General features: G+C 33.0%; 1 protein-coding gene across 11 annotated transcripts in view; it reads right to left on the reverse strand.

Annotated features, from left to right (window-relative positions):
* The window catches only part of SNTG1 (syntrophin gamma 1), a 794,914-nt gene that overhangs the window by 175,003 nt on the left and 600,126 nt on the right, over positions 1-19,785 (reverse strand). For all 11 annotated transcript variants that reach the window (XR_011996669.1, XM_026011160.2, XM_072734765.1 and 8 more), the window contains 3 exons: positions 16,522-16,624; positions 11,345-11,427; positions 6,708-6,838 (listed from right to left, as the gene is read on the reverse strand). Coding sequence is in view for 10 of the 11 variants with exons in the window: in XM_026011160.2 (XP_025866945.1) it covers positions 6,708-6,838; positions 11,345-11,427; positions 16,522-16,624 (317 nt within the window). In the remaining variant the exon portion in view is untranslated. The remainder of the gene's footprint in view (positions 1-6,707; positions 6,839-11,344; positions 11,428-16,521; positions 16,625-19,785) is intronic.

Consider the following 19,785-nt stretch of genomic DNA (forward strand, 5'->3'; position numbering starts at 1 on the left):
CTGAACCTAATTAAAGCTGCTTCTTTTTTTTTTTTTTTTTTAAGATCTTATTTGTGACCCTGAGAACATGATCTGAGCTGAAATCAAGAGTCAGATGCTTAACCAACTGAGCCACCAAGGCACCCCTGCCAATATTCTTCTTATAACCAACTATTTTTCGATTTAATTCACTCCAAAAATTATCGTACCCTAAGTCACTCCAAAATTAATGGGTTTCTGAGTCCTTTCAGTATTTCTTTTCTGTAGTTGATACAATCAACTACTTTCTTCACCTTAAACCCCTGCTTACAATAGATTCTGTTTTTATAGTATTATAGTCAGTCTTTTTCCCCCACCTACTTACTCCTTTTCTATTTCATACCATCACCTGTTTTACTTCCTCCTGGGATCCCCTAAACTATACATTTCTAAAAAGTCCCATTCTTCAATAAGCAACAATGAATTGAGTGTTTCTTATGAGTTAGATTCATATTTGTCTCCATCATTAGAATTCATTTTACAATATTCTCCATTTCTCACAATCACCATCCTTGCTCTCTGTTCAGGTATTAAACCTCATTCACAGGTGCCAAAAAAAAAAAAGATATCAATTCATATGTCTTCACCTCAGGAGAAAAAGGCTGAGCACTCTTGGAAAGGCACTAGGGATTCTGCTGTCATTGGAATTTTCTAAAAGTAATAGTGCAAATCGGTAGATTTTATTTCAACACTACTGATTTTCATACTGTTTGAAAAGCATGCAGTAGGTGATACCACTACTCAATTATACATATGACATTTTATATATTCACTTTTCATATAGGGAAAATTAAGCTAAGCAATTAAAAAATAGCCAAAATTCCCATAATCTCTACTTCCCATTATAATAACCTAACACTTCAATGCTCTGCAATATTATGACACTTAAAAATTGAAATTCGATATATATTTCTAAATCAAGGTCATTATCATAGATGAACATAAACTCTTCTATCACTGAAAAAAATATTGTGATGTTTTAATTCATACCTACACAATAGTATATGACGTAACACATCTTTGTTGCAATTAAATATGAGAGGTAATTCATCACTAAAGTTAAAATTACAGGCCTTATGAAAACCAACCAAAGAAGGGATCCCTGGGTGGCGCAGTGGTTTGGCGCCTGCCTTTGGCCCAGGGCATGATCCTGGAGACCCAGGATCAAATCCCACATCGGGCTCCCGGTGCATGGAGCCTGCTTCTCCCTCTGCCTGTGTCTCTGCCTCTCTCTCTCTCTCTGTGACTATCATAAATAAATAAAAAAAATTAAAAAAAAAACAAACAAAGAATAACATCCTAGGTTTTGAAACCAACATAAGTAATTTCCTATATTTGTCATCATGGGCCAGTAATTTATCTGTTTATTTATTTATTTATTTCTCCTCACTGATGCAACTGCCTCTGTCCTATAAGCTCCTTCAGGGAAAGAACCAAACACAACACCTCCTACTTACAGACATTAAATCAATATTTATTGAGTGAATGAATGAACAATAAATTAGCTCTTGAATCTGAATTGCTGTGCAATCCACTCTGAATAGTGCTATGTTTATAACTGCTTATTACTGTAATATTTATTGAGTGTAATTAATTCAATTGCTAAAAGCTGTTGATGTATTGCTGTGCCATAAAAATAAAAATGTGGGGAGTCATCTGGACTCATGCAAACAATTTCTTTTTCTCATAAATTGTTTTATCTAAGTGATTCTACATCATCTATCTGTGTAATTTTTTTAAATAAAAAGAAAACAAATATATGCATTTAAAAATATGTTGTTAATAAAATTATTAAGAGAGTTCTGAAAGTGGAAGAAAATAAAACCAAAAGAAAGAAAGAAAAACAGGAAGATTAAATGTGGGATATATATGAAGAGTATTGTGAAAATAACATAATTTCTTGAGGAATTTAAAATACATATATAATTATTATCATATCAGAAATATGTCCGAAGATAGAAAGGAATAAAAGAAATAAAGCGTTCTGAGTTTCTAGCATTTTCTGAAAAGACAAAATTAGTAAATTGTATTAAATTGTATGATGCTATCATCTGAGTGTTTATCTCCCTGCTGCCCTCACCCCAAAAATTTATATACTGAAATCTTAATGACCAACGTGAGAGCAATAATAGGTGGAAACTTTGGGAGATGCTTAAGTCATGAAAGTGGAGCTTTCATGATTGGGATTAGTGTTTTATAAAAGAGATCCAGAGAAATCCCTAGCCCTTCCACTTTATATGGACATAGAGAGAAGACAACTGATATGAATAGGGAAGATCATTTTCATCAGAGAACTCTACCATCATAGTATCTTAATCTTGGACTTCCAGCATCCAGAACTGTAAGAAATAAATTTCTATTGTTTTTAAATGACCCATTTTGTTATTGCAGTCTGAATGGACTTAGTCTTAGTCTTTCCTTAGTCTTAGGACTTATGGACTTATCAGACATATGGTATAATGTTTAGGTAATAACTAAAACAAACAAGAAAGTATAAACTTAAATATATATATTATATATATGTATATAAAAGGAAATAAAAACAATAATTTTTAATTATTGCCAAAAACACCTTAACAAATTAAGGGAAATAAAATACAAAAATACAAAAAAACAATGTTTTGAGATAAAGAACTTTAGCTTGAATATAAATAAAATTCTCAAATCTCAATAGTAAAAATAAAGAAAAAAAACAAAAAATAAGTTAATTATAATATAATCAAAAAAAATTTCACCAAAAAGGATTTTGTGTGACAAAGAAGCACATGAAAAGATGTTTAATATCATTAGGATACACAAATTCAGGTCACAATAATATATTGCTAAATACCTATCAGAATGTAGACTAAAAAGACGGCAATGACACCAAATACTGCTAAAGATGTAGAGAAACTGGATCACTCATACAATGCTGGTTGGAATGTAAAATTGTACAACCACTCTAAAAAACAGTATACCTGTTTCTTACAAAAGTAAATATGTCATTAGCATACAACTCAACAATTGAGCTCTTGAGCATTTAACCAAAAAAATGAAAGAGTATATTCATGTAAAAACATACATAAATTTTCATAGCATCTTAATTTAAAATAGTCCCAAACTGGAACAACCTAGATATCCTTCAAGGGGTGAATATTTTTAATGTGGTATATCCGTACCATGGAATGCTATTAGAAATTTAAAAACAATGGACAATTGAAAAATGCAACTACTTGGAAGAATTATTAGAGAATTATGCTGAGTAAGAAAATTCAATCCAAAAAAAAAAAAAAAAAGAAAATTCAATCCATTAAGGTTATATAATGTAAGATTTCATTTATATAGTACTCTTAAAATGACATAATAATAGAGATGAAGAAAAAATTAATAAATTGTCAGAGGTCAGGGACATGCTGGAGGGGAAAGATATTGGAACGGTTATAGAAGGGCAACTGGAAGGTTCTTATGGTTTTCATGAAACTGTGCTTGCTTGTGATTGTGATGGTGGATAAAAGACTGTGAATACGAGAAAAAATTCTATACAACTATACACTCACACATTCACACGTGAAATCTTAATGAGTGGTGAAATCCACTCTTATCTATTTCCTGAATGTGGTATGGTACTATAGTTTTGTAAGAAGTTACCATTTGGGAAATGGATAAGGGGTAATCAGAATCTCTATATTATTTCTTACAATTGCATGTGGAAATACAATTATCTCATAAAATATTTAATTGTAAAAAACAAAAACCTAAAGTGTTGAATAGAAAAAAATACTAAGATGATAGATATAATCCCAAGTATAATAGTAATTACAAGTACTAGGCTAAATAATCCAAGTGGAAGATTAAGATTAAGTTATTTTGGATTTAAAAAGAGAAATAAAAGAAAAATAGATTTAGCTCAGAAAAGACACATTTTGTAGAGTAAGACTAATAAAAGTTGAAAGACATGGATAAAAGAATATATAATGTAACTATTAGCTAATAGATATTTGGTGTAATTCTCAAAAGCAAGAAACAATTTCAGAGATATAGGACATTTCATAATGATAAGTGGGTTATACATAAAAAAGTCATAAATCTATAAATTTATTTATATCCAATAATATAAAATTAAATGTATACAGCAAATATTGACACACTAAAAGGAGAAACACACAAAGTCACTATCACAGTAGGAGACTGAAAAGCACCTTTCTCAATATCTCATACAATAAACAAAAATACCAATAATGATACAGAGGATTAGAATACTTAATGAACAAATATAATCTAGTTGAAATATGTATGATACCTCACTAAAGAAAATTCCAATACTCTCAAGTGCATATGGAACATTTGGAACTATTCATACACTGGATGAAATTAAGTCTCAACAAGTATCAAAGGCTTGAAATTATTTTGCATGAAATTATACTAGAAAGCAACAACAAAAGAGACAATTAGAAAAATCCCAAAATATTTTTGAAATTCTTCAATACACTTTTAGATAGTCCTTGAGTCAAAGAAGTAATTATAACAAAACTTAGAAAATATAATTAAATAAATACTTTTAAAAAACCTCATGAATATCAAGTTTTGTGGACTTCCAATTCTGGCTAAGAACGAGTAGTCCAATTCCTCTCAAATGCTCCCCAAGACAACTAATGAACCTTGGACATAATCCAACAACAGGTATACATAATGCTTGAAAGTAAAAGAACAAGGCTAATTGCCTAGCGATTTTTGGACTTGAGGAATGACAAGGTAGTAAGTTTTGTGGGTTTACTTATTGCCTTCCATACATCCTAGACACTGTACTCTAGAAGTCTGCAACTCAGAATCACTAACAGCAAGACATAAAAAAAGGGGGGGGTTCTAAGAAATGTTGTTCTCCCTAATGGATTAGGAAATAAGTCGACTAACCACATTCAATCTTTTTTGGAAACTTGCACTTATCAATGAAACCACTATCCCCTTCCCCGAGATTCAGGCAGGCCAAGCCGGGAAATAATCTTTCACACATCCTCTGATTCCCTTGTCTAGTGGTGTTCAAGGGGCCAAGCAGGAAGCTGATCCTCCATCCCCCACCTTGAAGCAGGCAGTATTCCCTTTCCCCTTGGGGTAATGGCAGTAAAGTCTAGTGGGAAGCTCAACCCCCATTCTCACCCTGCAGCAATTAAACTGAGTGAGGTGGTATGAGATGGACTTAATCAGTACTCTGCCTCTCCTCCCATGCTAACCACCATGGCTTAGCAGGAAGCTCTACCTCCACTCCCACCTGTCATCACCAAGGTGAAGTGAGGTGATGGGAGGTGGGAATCCTTGCTCTTAGCTTTCCCTCCATCTCCTCTTCCCTGACAGCAGATCTCACTATGGAGAGATGAGCTTCTACCACATTCTGGACATGACAGAACTGAAAAACATATCAACAAAATAAATAAAATCATACTAAATGGGCTCAGCAACAGAATGAAAACAAGAAAAGATAAAATTTGAGAACTTGAAGATAGATCAATAGAATTTACTCAGTCTTATAGAAGAAGGAAAACTGAAAAACACAAGTATAAATTTTCAGGGATATGTGCAAGAATAGTATAAGAGCTAACATTGTATTAACAAAGTGACAGAAGGAGAGAAAAACAAAAATCATAATATCACCTGATATGGTGCTTGATATATGTAGAAGAAATTAAGATAATTATACTTAAAAAGTAAGGGAGGGTTAAGGGATCTAAATGAAAGTAATGTTTCTATACTTCATTTAGTGATAAATCATCAATACCAGCAGTGTGATAAGATATGTATGTATATTGTAGTGTCTTGAGCAGCCACTCAGAAAACTATATCAAATGATATACTCAAACACTATGTAAATAAATCAAGATATAATCCTGAATTTCTGGGTATAGCTAAAGCAGAATTTGTTGGAAATGCAGTTCTGACTACACATACTAGCAAAGGATGTCTGAAAAATCAATGATCAAACCAAAAGTTGGCAAAATATGACCTACAGACCAAATCTCACCTGACATGTTTTTGTAAATAAAGTTTTATTGGAACACAGCCATACTCATTCATTTACATATTGTCTATGGCCATTTTCATGAAACAAAGGCAGAATAATTCAATAATTGTGACAGAGACAATAGGGCCACAAAGCCTAAAATATTTACAATACCACTTGTTACGGAGAAGTTTTAGGATACTTAGAATATCAGTCTCAAGGAACTATATGAACAAAAAGTCAAGCCACAGAATTTAAGAATGAAAATAATCAAGAATAAAGCAGAAATTCATAATTTATAAAACATACACATAATGGAGAGCTTCAGGACATCGCTAGTGATTCACACTTATTTAAAAAGATAATATGAGAATATTACCAAGTACATGAAAATAAAGTTTGCTATTTAAATAAACTATAATTTCCTTGAGAAAAGGCAACTTACTAAAACTAAGATAAGAGGTAAAAAAAAAAAAACAATAAAACTGTATCTACTAAAGACACTGAATGTATTATAGCAAATTAGTACAGTCAGGGCTTTAACTTAAGGTTTGTGTCATCAGATTCATAAATGTTTTACTGTGTTATACTATGTTTTCATAGTTCTTTTTTCTACTATTAGAAATATGCTGAGAATAAAAATCATATTATTTTCAAAATTTGGTTGCAGGCCTCTGTGCAATGTACAGAAAATCAGACCCTATTAGCTTGAACTCACCGACTCAAATCCGTCCCAGGAACATACTGAGAGAAACGTGAATGAAGCAGCGGGATCAGCCTAAGGTCACACCATCGCTTTTCCCATCTCAAGCCTGGAGATGTTGGCCATGAAGAACATGACAACGTGTCCTGAAAAGAATACAAACAAATCGTTATTCTTTTTTTTTTTCAGTTCTGTGTTTTGAGTTCCTTTGTCACAAATACTTTTCATTTGGGGGATCATTTTTTCCCCTAAATAATCAAAAGACATTTATAGACTGCCTCAAAAAGGGATCCATATTCATTGCCAATGAAGTTGTATCTGTTAATTTTCTTAATAGAATTCTATAGGAAAGGAAGGAGGGAACCATTAAGATTAAGAATGGTAGAGAAAGCATATGAAAAAAATGGAGTGGGGAGAAGGGAGAAAAAACAGTACAATAACAGAACTGAATTCATTCAGGAACAGGAAATATGGGGCAAGCTGTAACTGTAATGAAGTAGTAAGTGACAAATGTAAAAATAAGTCCATCAGCCAACATTTTCTGAGTATCTGCTAAGCACTAAACAATATTATAAAAGTGCTTGTGATTTATCTGTTACTGGTAAATATTTTTGAATAGAATGTATATTCTTATAAAACATTTTTATAAAACTTTTTCAAGGAAATCTGTGTCCATTGTTTTAACTTTATGTTTATATAACGTTTGTATTTTCTTACATTGTTTTAAAGTCATGTTAAATCAACCAGTGCTGGTTTAAAATTACATGTATTTTAACTTTCATTAGAAGTTTGGGTCTTTTTCCTTAAATTTAGAAGAGACCAAAAAAAAAAAAAAAGAAGAGACAGATTTGAATAAAATTTGGGCTTTTCACACTTGATGATGATTCGCACTTCTTTCATTATTTCAGCTTTACCTAAATATCTCTTCCTGGCAGTAGTACACGTAAAAATGTTTTATTTAAGTTTCCAGGGATTGTAAGGGGCCAAGTCACAATTTGATTTCTTTATATTCTATAGATTTTATAATTTTTGAGTGATGATGTTAGAAGGAGATCCTATTTTAGTCTAGATGTTGAAACTCCATTAGTCTCAATAATATTATTAACATTTTCTATTTTTAAGGATTCTAAGTAATCTCTATACCCAACATGGGACCTGAACCCACAGCCATGAAATCAAGAATCACATGCTTTACCGACTGAGCCAGGTAGCATCCCTAACATTTTCTTTAAGGTATTAATTTCTTCAAAATTGCTTAGGGGAAAAAACTTCCATTATTTTCACTAAAAGTTGAGTGCTCTTTGGCATTATTATGTTAACTGGTACCAACTGTGCTAATAAAAATCTACTAAATCCTTCCAGTTGTTGAGAATACCAGGCAGAGTAGGAAGGCAGGAGCAGACTTGCTAAGACCATCTAGTGAGGGGCCCCTACTGGTGATGGTCTCCAAGACACCTAGCTTTGATGCAACAAGGATGCCTTTCATGATTATCTGGTGATTGCAAAGGCGCAGACATAGGTTTCATATTAATTTTTCTTCTGGCCTTAATATCACATGTTTTAGATGGTCAGCACAATGAAATGGCATCAATTAGGTGACAGTACCACAGGGTAAAGAATCAGAATCAGACCATCTGTGTTAAAAAATGCCAATTTCCCAACTGACTAGTCCTTTAACCTAGGGACAATTTAAACTCTCTGCTCTTTATTATGCTCATGTCCAAAGATAAGGCTTGTCACAAGGCTTCCTCTCACAAAAGAAAAACCTAAAACTTTTTTAGGTGCAGTAAATTATTGCTTCCCCACCTTTTCTGCATGAGGGTACTTAAAAAAACAATAATCCCGAGTGATGCACTAGGGTAAACACACTAAGTTTCTATGACCAGAACAGGCTGGAGCAAGTTCAAGTGTCGTGGATGCCACTAAGCTGCCCTATAACTATTAAGCACACATCAGTGTATGTCTAGAACCAACTCAAAGGGCCCCAGTACACATGGTCCTCTCCTGAGAAATTTTACAGTAAATAATTGGTTCAAATCAGCCAGCCTGCAAATGTCAGTGTCAGGCAGATTCACTCAGATCTACATCTTTTTTTTTTTAAAAGATTTTATTTATTTATTCATGAAAGATACACAGAGAGGGGCAGAGACATAAGCAGAGGGAGAAGCGGGCTCCCCGTGGCGAACCCAATGTGGGACTCGATTCCAGGACCCCAGGATCACACGCTGAGCTGAAAGCAGATGCTCAACCACTGAGCTACCCAGGCATCCCCAGACCTACATCTTTATGATTCTAGGACCATATCTATCATAGCACAACATTTACCACTCACGATCAGTGAAACTATGCAAAGAATAATTCAGGTTTTTGTCCTGATTATTTCACAATTTAGAATATTTTTAATATACTTTATTTCAATTTATACGTCTTTGTTCTTATTCTCTAAAATCATGATAAGTATCATGCATTACTCTGCACTTAATACCTTCAGAATTCGTCAAAATAATGTTCAATCTTAATGCTAAAAATGAAAATAAAAATCCCTCTTGAAAATGGAAAGACATAATTCCTATAAGGGAAATTTACAATTGTTTTTTAAAAAAATTTATATTAGAGGGATTTACTTGGAACAGTCATGTTGTAGAATCACTCAGTGATTTTATTGATTAATTATATCTTTCTAAAGGAGAACATGATAGTAAGCAACAACATAGAAGCATGGTTTATGGAATTAAATCCACGGATATTTTAGTACGTCAACCAGATGACTTAAAAAGCCAGACTGATTCTTAGCCATAGCCCTTCCGTGCTCACTTCTCTACTTCTCATTACTATAGAGGAGTCTACAGGTAATAGACAAGAATTAGAATAAAACAGCTTCCTCCCACTCTGAAGTAAAAGAGCTCTTCCTTCCTGTCTGAGGAACAGAGCTGAGATGGGAACTTTTGAGTCAATGATATGTGAAGGGAAAGTTCTTAGGAAAAACCTGTGAGGACTGAGGGAAGCAATGGATGAGACAGGTAACAACCTTGCCAGAGATGGGGGCTCTTGAAGTCCTCAATTTGTTGGCTACAGCCATACCCTGGGAGGGTGTGGTGATTCCAGATCCTCAGGCCCAGGCTCTAAGAAAGTCAGCAGTGAATGGAGTGGGTTGGGGAGAAGAGCTGAGTAACCAGCTTTCACAGCAGCTGGGGGTAGATGCTCCAGCCCAGTAAAGGGCCTAGTAGGACATGGAAAGCATCAAGAGCATCTAGGTTGTAAGGAAAGAAGGTGAGCGGTTTCTGAAGTAATAGGTAAAGATTTGGTTGGAGATTGTAAAAAGTCTGTAGAATTAGAATTATTAGAATTGCTAATGGCAACATAGAATGTACATATTCATTGATTCATTAGGAAATCAACATTTAAGTCACTCCAATCTTGCCATCTTCTGATGATCAGTGTTTTAAATATTATCTGTAATGTGACAATTATTTCTTTGGGAACAAAAATAAAAAAGATCAGATGAAGTACAAGAGAAGGTGGTTGGTGTATGCAGGCAGAGATAACCTTTGGTCTTGCCAAGGATTCCTCTTTGGAAACAAATAAATAATAATATTTAAAAGGATGTAGGTACTTAAGGCACACAGGTAAAGAATAGAACTGGTGCAGTGAGGTACGATGAAGGCTGGAGATACTCAAAAGGAGTACTTTAAGTAAAATGCCACAATTAGGTCAAGAATTTCAAATGAAAGATGAATTTTACAAGTTAGAAGCTATATATGTTTTATATCTTAAGACGTGGAATATAAAAATAAAATTCTACTTATCTGTACTCTTCTTTGCGATCTCAGGGGAAATTTGTTAGACTCGCATATAACCTGAGAGAACTCTTTTGTCTTTAGCATGTGTGAGTGTTTTAGAGGATGAAATATAAGGAGTTTCAAGCATATTTATAAACAAAAACCCAAGAAACAAAAACTTGTTTACTCAAAATTTTAAGTGGAAAAGAAAGTTTAACATTTTATTGAATGTTTAAAAAAACAAGCATGCCAATTTTATCAATGATTAAATATATGTATAGTTTAACATTTGTGACATTTTAACATGATATTAGATTATTCTCACTTTGTGGGTGAGATTGTTTTCTGGTATGCCTGCAGATTGTTAAGAAATCCTACCAAATGGAAAATTAGATACCTACTTCCAGCTAAATGATTTCAAAAGAAAAATGACAAAAGTCATGTCAAATCACATAAAGCATGAAGTTAAATACAATATGCACTATTATAAGGTGACTATATGATATTATGTGTGATCTCACAAAGTCTCTATAGCTTAACAAAAGGCCTAATGCAGACCTGAAAGGATAAAAATGACATTAAAAAATAACTGGCCTATGTATTTTTTCCTTCCTGGCTCATTTTAACTACTAACTCTTAAAGGATGAAGCAAACGAGTATTTCAACTGTATCAGAGCAATGAGATTCATTAGCAGTTTTTGCAGACTATGAATATCCATCTATATGCACATATATATTATATGATCATACATATTATATATGTGTGTATATATGTGTGTGTGTATCTATATATACACACATATATATACTTTACTCTTCTGCTTTCTTTGTGTTATGTCCTTATTAATCTGAACGATGCTTTGATCATCTTACTGTATTGTTGGGGTGATAGTTGAGATGCAAGCCACTGTCACAAAGAGGTGAGGAGGTGCCACTGCTCTGGTCACTTGGAGCACCTGCAAGGAAAAATATCACAACACCCCAAAGGTTAGAACACCCAAATATTCTAGTTGATGCATTCTACATTATATATTTCCATATACTCATTAATGTCAAGAAAATCAGGTAGTAAAATAAATTATTATTTCACTTATATCAAAGCCAGAGTTTTGCCAAATAAGGTAAGTGGGACCCCGAAAGAGACTCATGTATTTATCTTTGATTTCAGAAATAATGCAAGGCTTTATTATTAAAAACATATAACCTTATAAAATGATTATTTCATTTTATTATCCAAAGTGACCTACACTTATGATCCATAATTATAACGGTGCAGGATTTGGGTTGTCTACATAATTCTATTTATCATTATGTTTCAACCTACCAGCAAGTTATATTTTTAGATACCATAATTTTCCATGATGCAAAATAAGTTTGCATGGGATCTTTCTTTATAAATGCTCTTGGTATATGTTATAATTGGAAGTACCTTCACTGATGCTATCTAAATTGGTGAAACAAACTAAAAAGCCTCATATCAGATTCTCATGAGAAGCCTACTAATATCTTTCTCTAAATATGAGTAATGTATGTCTTAAACCAAGATTTCACAATTCAGAAATTTTTACAGTTAAGATTAGAATACATTTTTAAAATTTTTGATTTTTTTTTTTGGAAAACATTGTATATATTGAAGGTGTTAATGTTGATAAATATGCACTATTAATATAATTGACTCCCATTTTTTACTTGAAATATTACACTTATATTCAAACATCAGAGGTCACAAGTAACACTCCTAATATTAATGTGTTGAAAAAAAAAATAATTTTGTTCTCTTTTTTATCACTTTAAAGTCCCATAGCTTTCCTGGCTCTAAGAAGGGGATTGCAGGTCTCTCTACCAAACTAGCATGAATACAGTTTTTCCACTTTTTAAATCTTAACAATTTCATACTTTGTTTTAGCTAATTTTTATTTTGATGTTTATCTGCCTTGTATCTTATGAGACAACATTTTAATGGATAAACACATTACTTAAATTTTTTTTTACTTTAAAATTTATATCCACTTTTAACAGAATGAAATTATATGTCAGATTCTGTGACAGATCCAAGCAGTCTTTTGAGTGAAATTCAAAGATTTAAATGTATGCATAGGAAAAAGATACAAGTTCAGTGATCTATGCTTTCTTTTTAAGAAGTTAGATATGAAAGAGCCAATCAAATCAAAGTAAGTAGAAGATAGAGAATAATAAAAATAAAAGTTGAGAATAGTAAGATTGGAACAAAATTATAGACAAAATTAGCCAAGAGAAAAATAGGTTCTTTGGAAAGATTAGTAAAACACATATCAAAAATGATGTAGCAACAGAGTGTGAAAACACAAGTTATTAATATCAAGAATGTGAAGATACTATTACTGCAAGCCAACAAACATCAAAAGTAATAATTAAAGGATATGATGAATAATTTCATGCAAATAAATTCATAGCTTAAAATGGAAAAAATCTTGAAAAACACTTTACCAAAACTTATAAAAGAAGGAGAAAAGTATTAGAAAAATCCTATAAGGATTCAAGAGATTAATTCATACAAAATAAAAACTATAGGGATCCCTGGGTGGCACAACAGTTTGGTGCCTGCCTTTGGCCCAGGGCACGAACCTGGAGACTCGGGATCGAATCCCACATCGGGCTCCCGGTGCATGGAGCCTGCTTCTCCCTCTGCCTGTGTCTCTGCCTCTCTCTCTCTCTCTGTGACTATCATAAATAAATACAAATTAAAAAACAAAAAACAAAAAAAACCAAAATAAAAAGTATAATTCTAGGGTCAAGTTGCCTTTTTAGTGAATTTATTAAATTATTTAAGAAGAATATACTATTACTGGTAAGAAAATTCTTTATGAAGATAAAGGAGGGGTTGTGATTCTTCACGTTACATGAAGACATCAAAAACTCAGGTACCAAAATCCCACTAAAACATCACAAAAATGTACATATGGATATCCCTCATGAACATATTTTTTACAAAGTCTTAATATACTAGTAAATTGAAACCAGTAATATATTAAATATGCTTTAACATTTCATGATCATGTGGTGTTTATCTTAGGAATACAAGTTTAATTTGGCATTCAAAATAAGTATTTAAAAATTCACCATATCAGCAGAATTTTAAAAAGATTAAAAATATATCTCAATGAATATTAAAAAATGTGACAATTGAACATCTCCTTATGTTAAAAAGAAAAAAAAGAAAAATGCACAGTAACCCAGGAATAAAAGAACAGTACCTCAAACTAATAAAGGGCATGTGTGAGTATCTAGAGCTAATATCATATTTATTGATAAAAAACTGGAAATTTCTCCTCTAATATTTTGAGCAAGAGAGGATGTTTATTCTTAATACTTTGTATAACATTTTCTGGAAGTCCTAGCCATTGCAATAGGCAAGAAAAAGAAATTTTAAAATATACATTGGAAAGAAAGAAGCAGAATTCATTATTTACAGATAATATAATTAGAGAGCCTTAAAGAATATACCAGAAATCCTACAGAACTAATAGATGCAGAATATGTGCATGTATAAAAATAAACCATGTCTATGTGTTAGCAACAATAACTGGACAACTATTTTTAAATACCATTTATGGTAAAATAAAAAATTCCTAGAAATAAATGTAATGAAAGATATGCAAGACTTTCCCACTGAAAGCACTAAAATGTTGCTGAGAATATTAGAACATAAATAAATGGAAAGTTATATCATGTTCATGGATTGAAAGATTTAAAGTTGTTAATGTGTTAATTCTCAAAATTATCTATAAATCAGAATCATAATTGGGTTTTGTAAAAATCCATGTGTTATTTCTAAAATATGTACAGTAATGCAAAGAGCCTAGAACAGTTAATAATACTGAAAAATTGCAAAATTGGAAAACCTATCCTATGTCATCAACATGGGAGTTATGGTGAAAAACAGACCCCAAAATTAATGGAAATATAATAACTTTTTGATTATAAATTCCTAGCTCAGACATAAGAAGTAATTAATATAAGATGGATTTTAAATTTAGAATTAAAAGCCAATGACATAAAGCTTCTAGGAAAAATGTAGGGGAATCTCTTTGCAACTTTGGGGTAGGCAAATATTTCTTAAAGAAGATACAGAAAAAAATAACCGTATGCAAAAGAACAACAAAATGGTAGATTAGATATTGTCAAAATTAAAAGCTTCTGCAAACTTAAGACAGTTTTAGGTAAAATACAGTATTTATAGACTGAGAGAAAATTTTTGTAATACATATAGCCAACAATGATTGTATACAGAATATAATCTTAAACTCCTGCAGTACAATAATATGAAGACATACTAACAGAAAAATAGGCAAAACATGAGCAGACACATTACAAAATAAGATATATAAACTCTAATGATATATGCAAATGATACACCATAAGGAGATGATCATAATTAGTCTTCACAGAAATGCAATTTTGACTATAATAAGCTGCCTCTGCACACTTGATAGAATATCTAAAAAAAAAAAAAAAATGGGCAGCTTGGGTGGTTGGGTGGTTCAGCAGTTTAGTGCCACCTTCAGTCCAGGGCATGTTCCAGGGGATCTGGGATTGAGTCCCACATCAGACTCCCTGTATGAAACCTGCTTCTCCCTCTGCCTGTGTCTCTGCCCCTCCTCTGTGTGTCTCTCAGATAAATAAATAAAATTTAAAAATATCTGTGACCATAAAATATTGTGATAAATGTAGAGCAACCAGAACTCTCATACATTGCTGGAGCGGAGAGTAAGAGGTCTAGAAATATAGTCTGTTTTAGAAATATTTTTTGGCAGTTAGGTAACAAGTTAATTATACATCTACCTGGTGACTTTGCAATTCCACTCCGAAGTACTTATGGTAGTGACATAAAACTGGAAGACTTTCGAAAACCTTTTACAAAAATGTTCATAATAGCTCTATCTATGGTGGCAAACTACAGGAAACGGCTCTGTTATCCATCAATAGATGAACAATTAGCAAACTTTCACATGTTCATTTAATGGCATATAACACAGCAATGTAAGAGAAAAAACAATTGAAATATAGAAGTGATTTTTCATTATGAAAGAAGCCAGACACAAGAGTAAATACGGTATGATTCCATTCTAAAAAAAGTCCTAGGAGAAGCAAAAAGAATATATGATGTTAAGAAATCAAATTAATGGCTGTTTCTGAGGATGTTATTCATTGGGAAGAGGCACAGAGGAGACTTTCTGTGATTTAAAGGCATGTGGATTAAGCAAATGTGTCCATTTGTCAGAACCAATCCAATTGTTCAGGATCTTTGCATTTCATTACATGCAAATTATGCCTCAAAAATATATTCTTCTTTGATTTTTAGCAAAAATGTTAGATGATATTTTTTTTTTTTTAGGATTTTGTTTATGTTTATGTTTATTCATGAGAGACACACAGAGAGAGAGAGAGGGGCAGAGACACAGGCAGAGGGAGAAGCAGGCTCCATGCAGGGAGCCTGATGTGGGACTCGATCCCTGGTCTCCAGAATCACACCCCAGGCTGAAGGCGGTGCTAAACCGCTGGGCCACGGGGGCGGCCCTATTTTATTTCTTAATGTATAAATCGATACAGAGATTTTTAAGTTACTCTTATGAGTTTCCACATGAACTGGTTTCCTTCAATCTTCCTAGCCTCAGCAGGACTAACTTACGTGTAAATGCTTGTTTAGCAAGTCCAGTAGACGAATGAAAGTATATCATTTCATAGTTAGAGAAAATATATCAATTATTATGAATGAAATATAATAGAGATACAAAATGTGTGTAGTTGATGTGATACTATTTTTACAATAAATACTATGCCTCTACTTATAGGTTAGCAATAACTGTAAATGTGCTGAGTACATTCTAAAACAAAAATAACATCTGCTCCCTTTGCATAAGTATTCATAGAATGTTTTTTGATATAAAAATATTTGTATTCAAGCAGAAATCTCAACTTTTAAGAAAATTACCAATTACTGTCAGGAAATAGTGGTTTAGAAAGTAAATATGATGATGTGAGCATTTTACCTATTCTTCATAAATGCTTACATGCACAATCTTCATTCAGCGGGAGTTTGAGGAAAGCAGGTGCCCTTTTTAAAAATGACACTGTTAGGGTCACTTCTTCTCCAGCATTCCGAAGCACCTGAACCTAAAATAAAAAAGGATGAAATAATACTGTTACTTGTGTGGTCACAAAGTATGTTATATGATTGCAAAACCTTGAGGTGATTTGCTGTCTTTTCCACCTCTCTCTTTTCCCTAGTGGTCAGAACATTTCATTAAAGATGGGAGGAATGAATTATGTAACATGGTAGGAATACAGCCATCACTTCTTCCTCTTCCCACCATTTGGTGGTCCTCTCTGTTCATTCACAATGTCATCATTTTCCATTAATACTTATAGAGGTCTCTTAGCATATAGTCTATATTAGGCAATATGAGAGATTATGACATTTACAGAAAGATGTGATGCTCAAGCCACTGTGTCATTAATTTAATAGTATTTATTGAACCTGTATTATATACCACTTACAGATAAAAAATAAATGACTCTGTCAATGAAAGGTCTCATCCAAATTAAACAAAATTGGCCCAATTCATTCAAGACTTTTGCAAAAAATAAATAGATATTATTTTCTTGTTATATCATTGCATACTTTATTTTCCTTTCCCTGCAGACTTGGAATAATGGTGGAGACTGTTATCATCAACTCTCAACACTTTTCAAATTATAGAATTAATAGGCCTAGTTCTACCAGTTAAAATAACACCAATTTCTTCAAAAATTGTATCAAGACAAACATAAGAAATACTAAAAGAAGTACAAGAAGTTGAGGAGTTATCTGTAATAAACATATTAGAAAAGATATAGGTATATTCATAATTTTAAAACCTCACATCAACTAAAAGGAGAATTATGAATAATTAGTGAAGGCAGTTAATAAACATGGGAACATAGGTTGTGATTAAACATCTAGAAAAAATGCTCAACCTCCGGTCATTAGAGAATTAGCTATCAAAATGATTTAGAATGGCTTCTGGTCTGGAGAAGCTGGCATGACTTCATCTTTGTTCTCCCTCAGTAACTAGAAACACCTAAAAACCTGCAAGAGACAACTGAAATGCAAATCAAACTCTGAAAGGTAGAAAGAAAAAAGAACTTGTTAGGGATCCCAGGACAGGAGGAATAGCACAGAGAAGGGATGTTTTCTATGCCCTCACCCGACAGAGCAACTTCTACCCACTGTGGATAAAGCATCCCTTTGGGACAGCACTGGGGGCTCAGCGGTTTAGCACCTGCCTTCAGCCCAGGGCCTGATCCTGGAGACCCGGAATGGAATCGAGTCCCACGTCAGGCTCCCTGCATGGAGCCTGCTCTCCCTCTGCCTGTGTCTCTGCTTCTCTCTGTCTCTCTGTGTCTTTCATGAATAAAAAAATAAAATCTTAAAAAAAATGTTAAAAAAAGTGCATCCCTTTGTTTACTTAGTGGTTCCAGGGGCCCAGCCTGAGAAAACTGTTTCCATCTCCTCAAACAGCACCAGCAGGGAACAGTGGGAAATCAATTGATCAAAGAAGCCAAACACTGTTCTAAATAAGTATATTGGCAATGGGACCACAGTCCACAAAATTAGGCTATGACCTGTATGGTAAATAAAGTGAATTCCTGTTAAAAAGAAAAAAAAAATCTTACATAAGATCCATAGGCTCAAAATAATAAGAAAGTGGCTAGAATACAATAAAATAACACGTCTCGCTAAGAACCAGGAAAATCACAAATTGAGTGATAAAAGATAGTCAGCTAACTCCAACTAGATGAATTACAAACTGGTATTATCTGACAAGGATTTTAAAACCACCTTAATAAAAATTTTTCAATAAGAAAATACAAATCCCTTGAATCAAATGAAAAATTACAAAATCTCAGCAAAGAAATACAAATTTTGAAAAAGGACCAAATGAAAACTAATGAACTAAAAAAACATTAACATAAATTAAAAAAACTTATTGGATTGGCTCAATGACAGAAGATAGAATCAGTCAAATGACAAAAAATAGAATTCACAAACTTGAGGACAGAATAAAATTCACTCACATGCAGGGAAAAGTAATATATTTTATCACATTAAAAGTGGAAAAAAGTTTAAAAGTGAAGAAAATTATGTAATAATTTAAATAGATGCAAAGAAGCATTTAATAAAATACATTTGATAAAAATTCATAGAAAACTGAATATAAAAAAGAGTATCTTCATATTATAAAGAGGATATAGGGACGCCTGGGTGGCTCAGCGTTTGGTGCCTGCCTTCAGCCTAGGGCGTGATCATGGAGACCAGGGATCGAGGCCCAAGTCAGGCTCCCTGCATAGAGCCTGCTTTTCTCTCTCTGCCTGAGTCTCTGCCTCTCTCTGTATCTCTCATTAATAAAAAATAAATAAAATCTTTAAAAAAATAAGGAGGATATAGAAATTTCTAGAAGAAATGTCATTGTTAATGGTGATTTATTGAGACATTTCTCTCTGAGATCAGAGATGAGACAAAAATGTCCACCGTCTTGTTTCTTTTAATCTTTCTTCAGGTCTTACTGCCATACGGCAAGAAAAGAGCTAATAAAATGCACGAAAATTGAAAGAAGCAATAAAACTATCATTATTCAGAGATAAAATAATTTTGAGCATAAAAAATCTTTGGGAACCTGTAGACATCATTACATTAGATATTACTAGTTGAGTTACTAAGGGTGTTTAGCATGGAATAGTGCAGATACAAAGTAATAAGCTGTTAGGAAGAAAACCATAGGCCCAAAATGGAGTAATATATATGTTAGGCAGTCACCAAACTAGGGCTTAATACCTAACCTAATTGCAGTTTCAATTTCTCCCAGAAATGTAGTCTTAAATAGTCAGGAGTTTTCTGGTTAGCACCAAGGAGGTGATCTGTCCCATGGGTCCTCTCCATTTCCCAAAGGAGGATGAAGTAATCCATCTACAAGGGCCTCTTGCCCTTGCCTTTCTTCTTTCTTTCTTTTTGACTAATTGTCCCTTCTCATGTGTGCATATAAAATTCTCCCACTTTGTACAGAAACTTGGAGCTCCTTTCTACTTGTTGGATGGGATGCTGCCAGATTCATAAATGGCTTAACAAAGTGCATTAGACTTTCAAATTTACTTGGTTAAATTTTGTCTTTGAACAATACAAGGGTCAACTGGTTTTGATTCAATATCAATAAACAAATGTAACATTAATTTTTAAATAATGGAAGACTTATGCTATGTCATGGATCACTAGGTGTAATACTGTAAAGATAACAATT

Source organism: Vulpes vulpes, chromosome 13 (assembly GCF_048418805.1).
Source record: "Vulpes vulpes isolate BD-2025 chromosome 13, VulVul3, whole genome shotgun sequence".
NCBI classification, from domain to species: Eukaryota; Metazoa; Chordata; class Mammalia; order Carnivora; family Canidae; genus Vulpes; species Vulpes vulpes.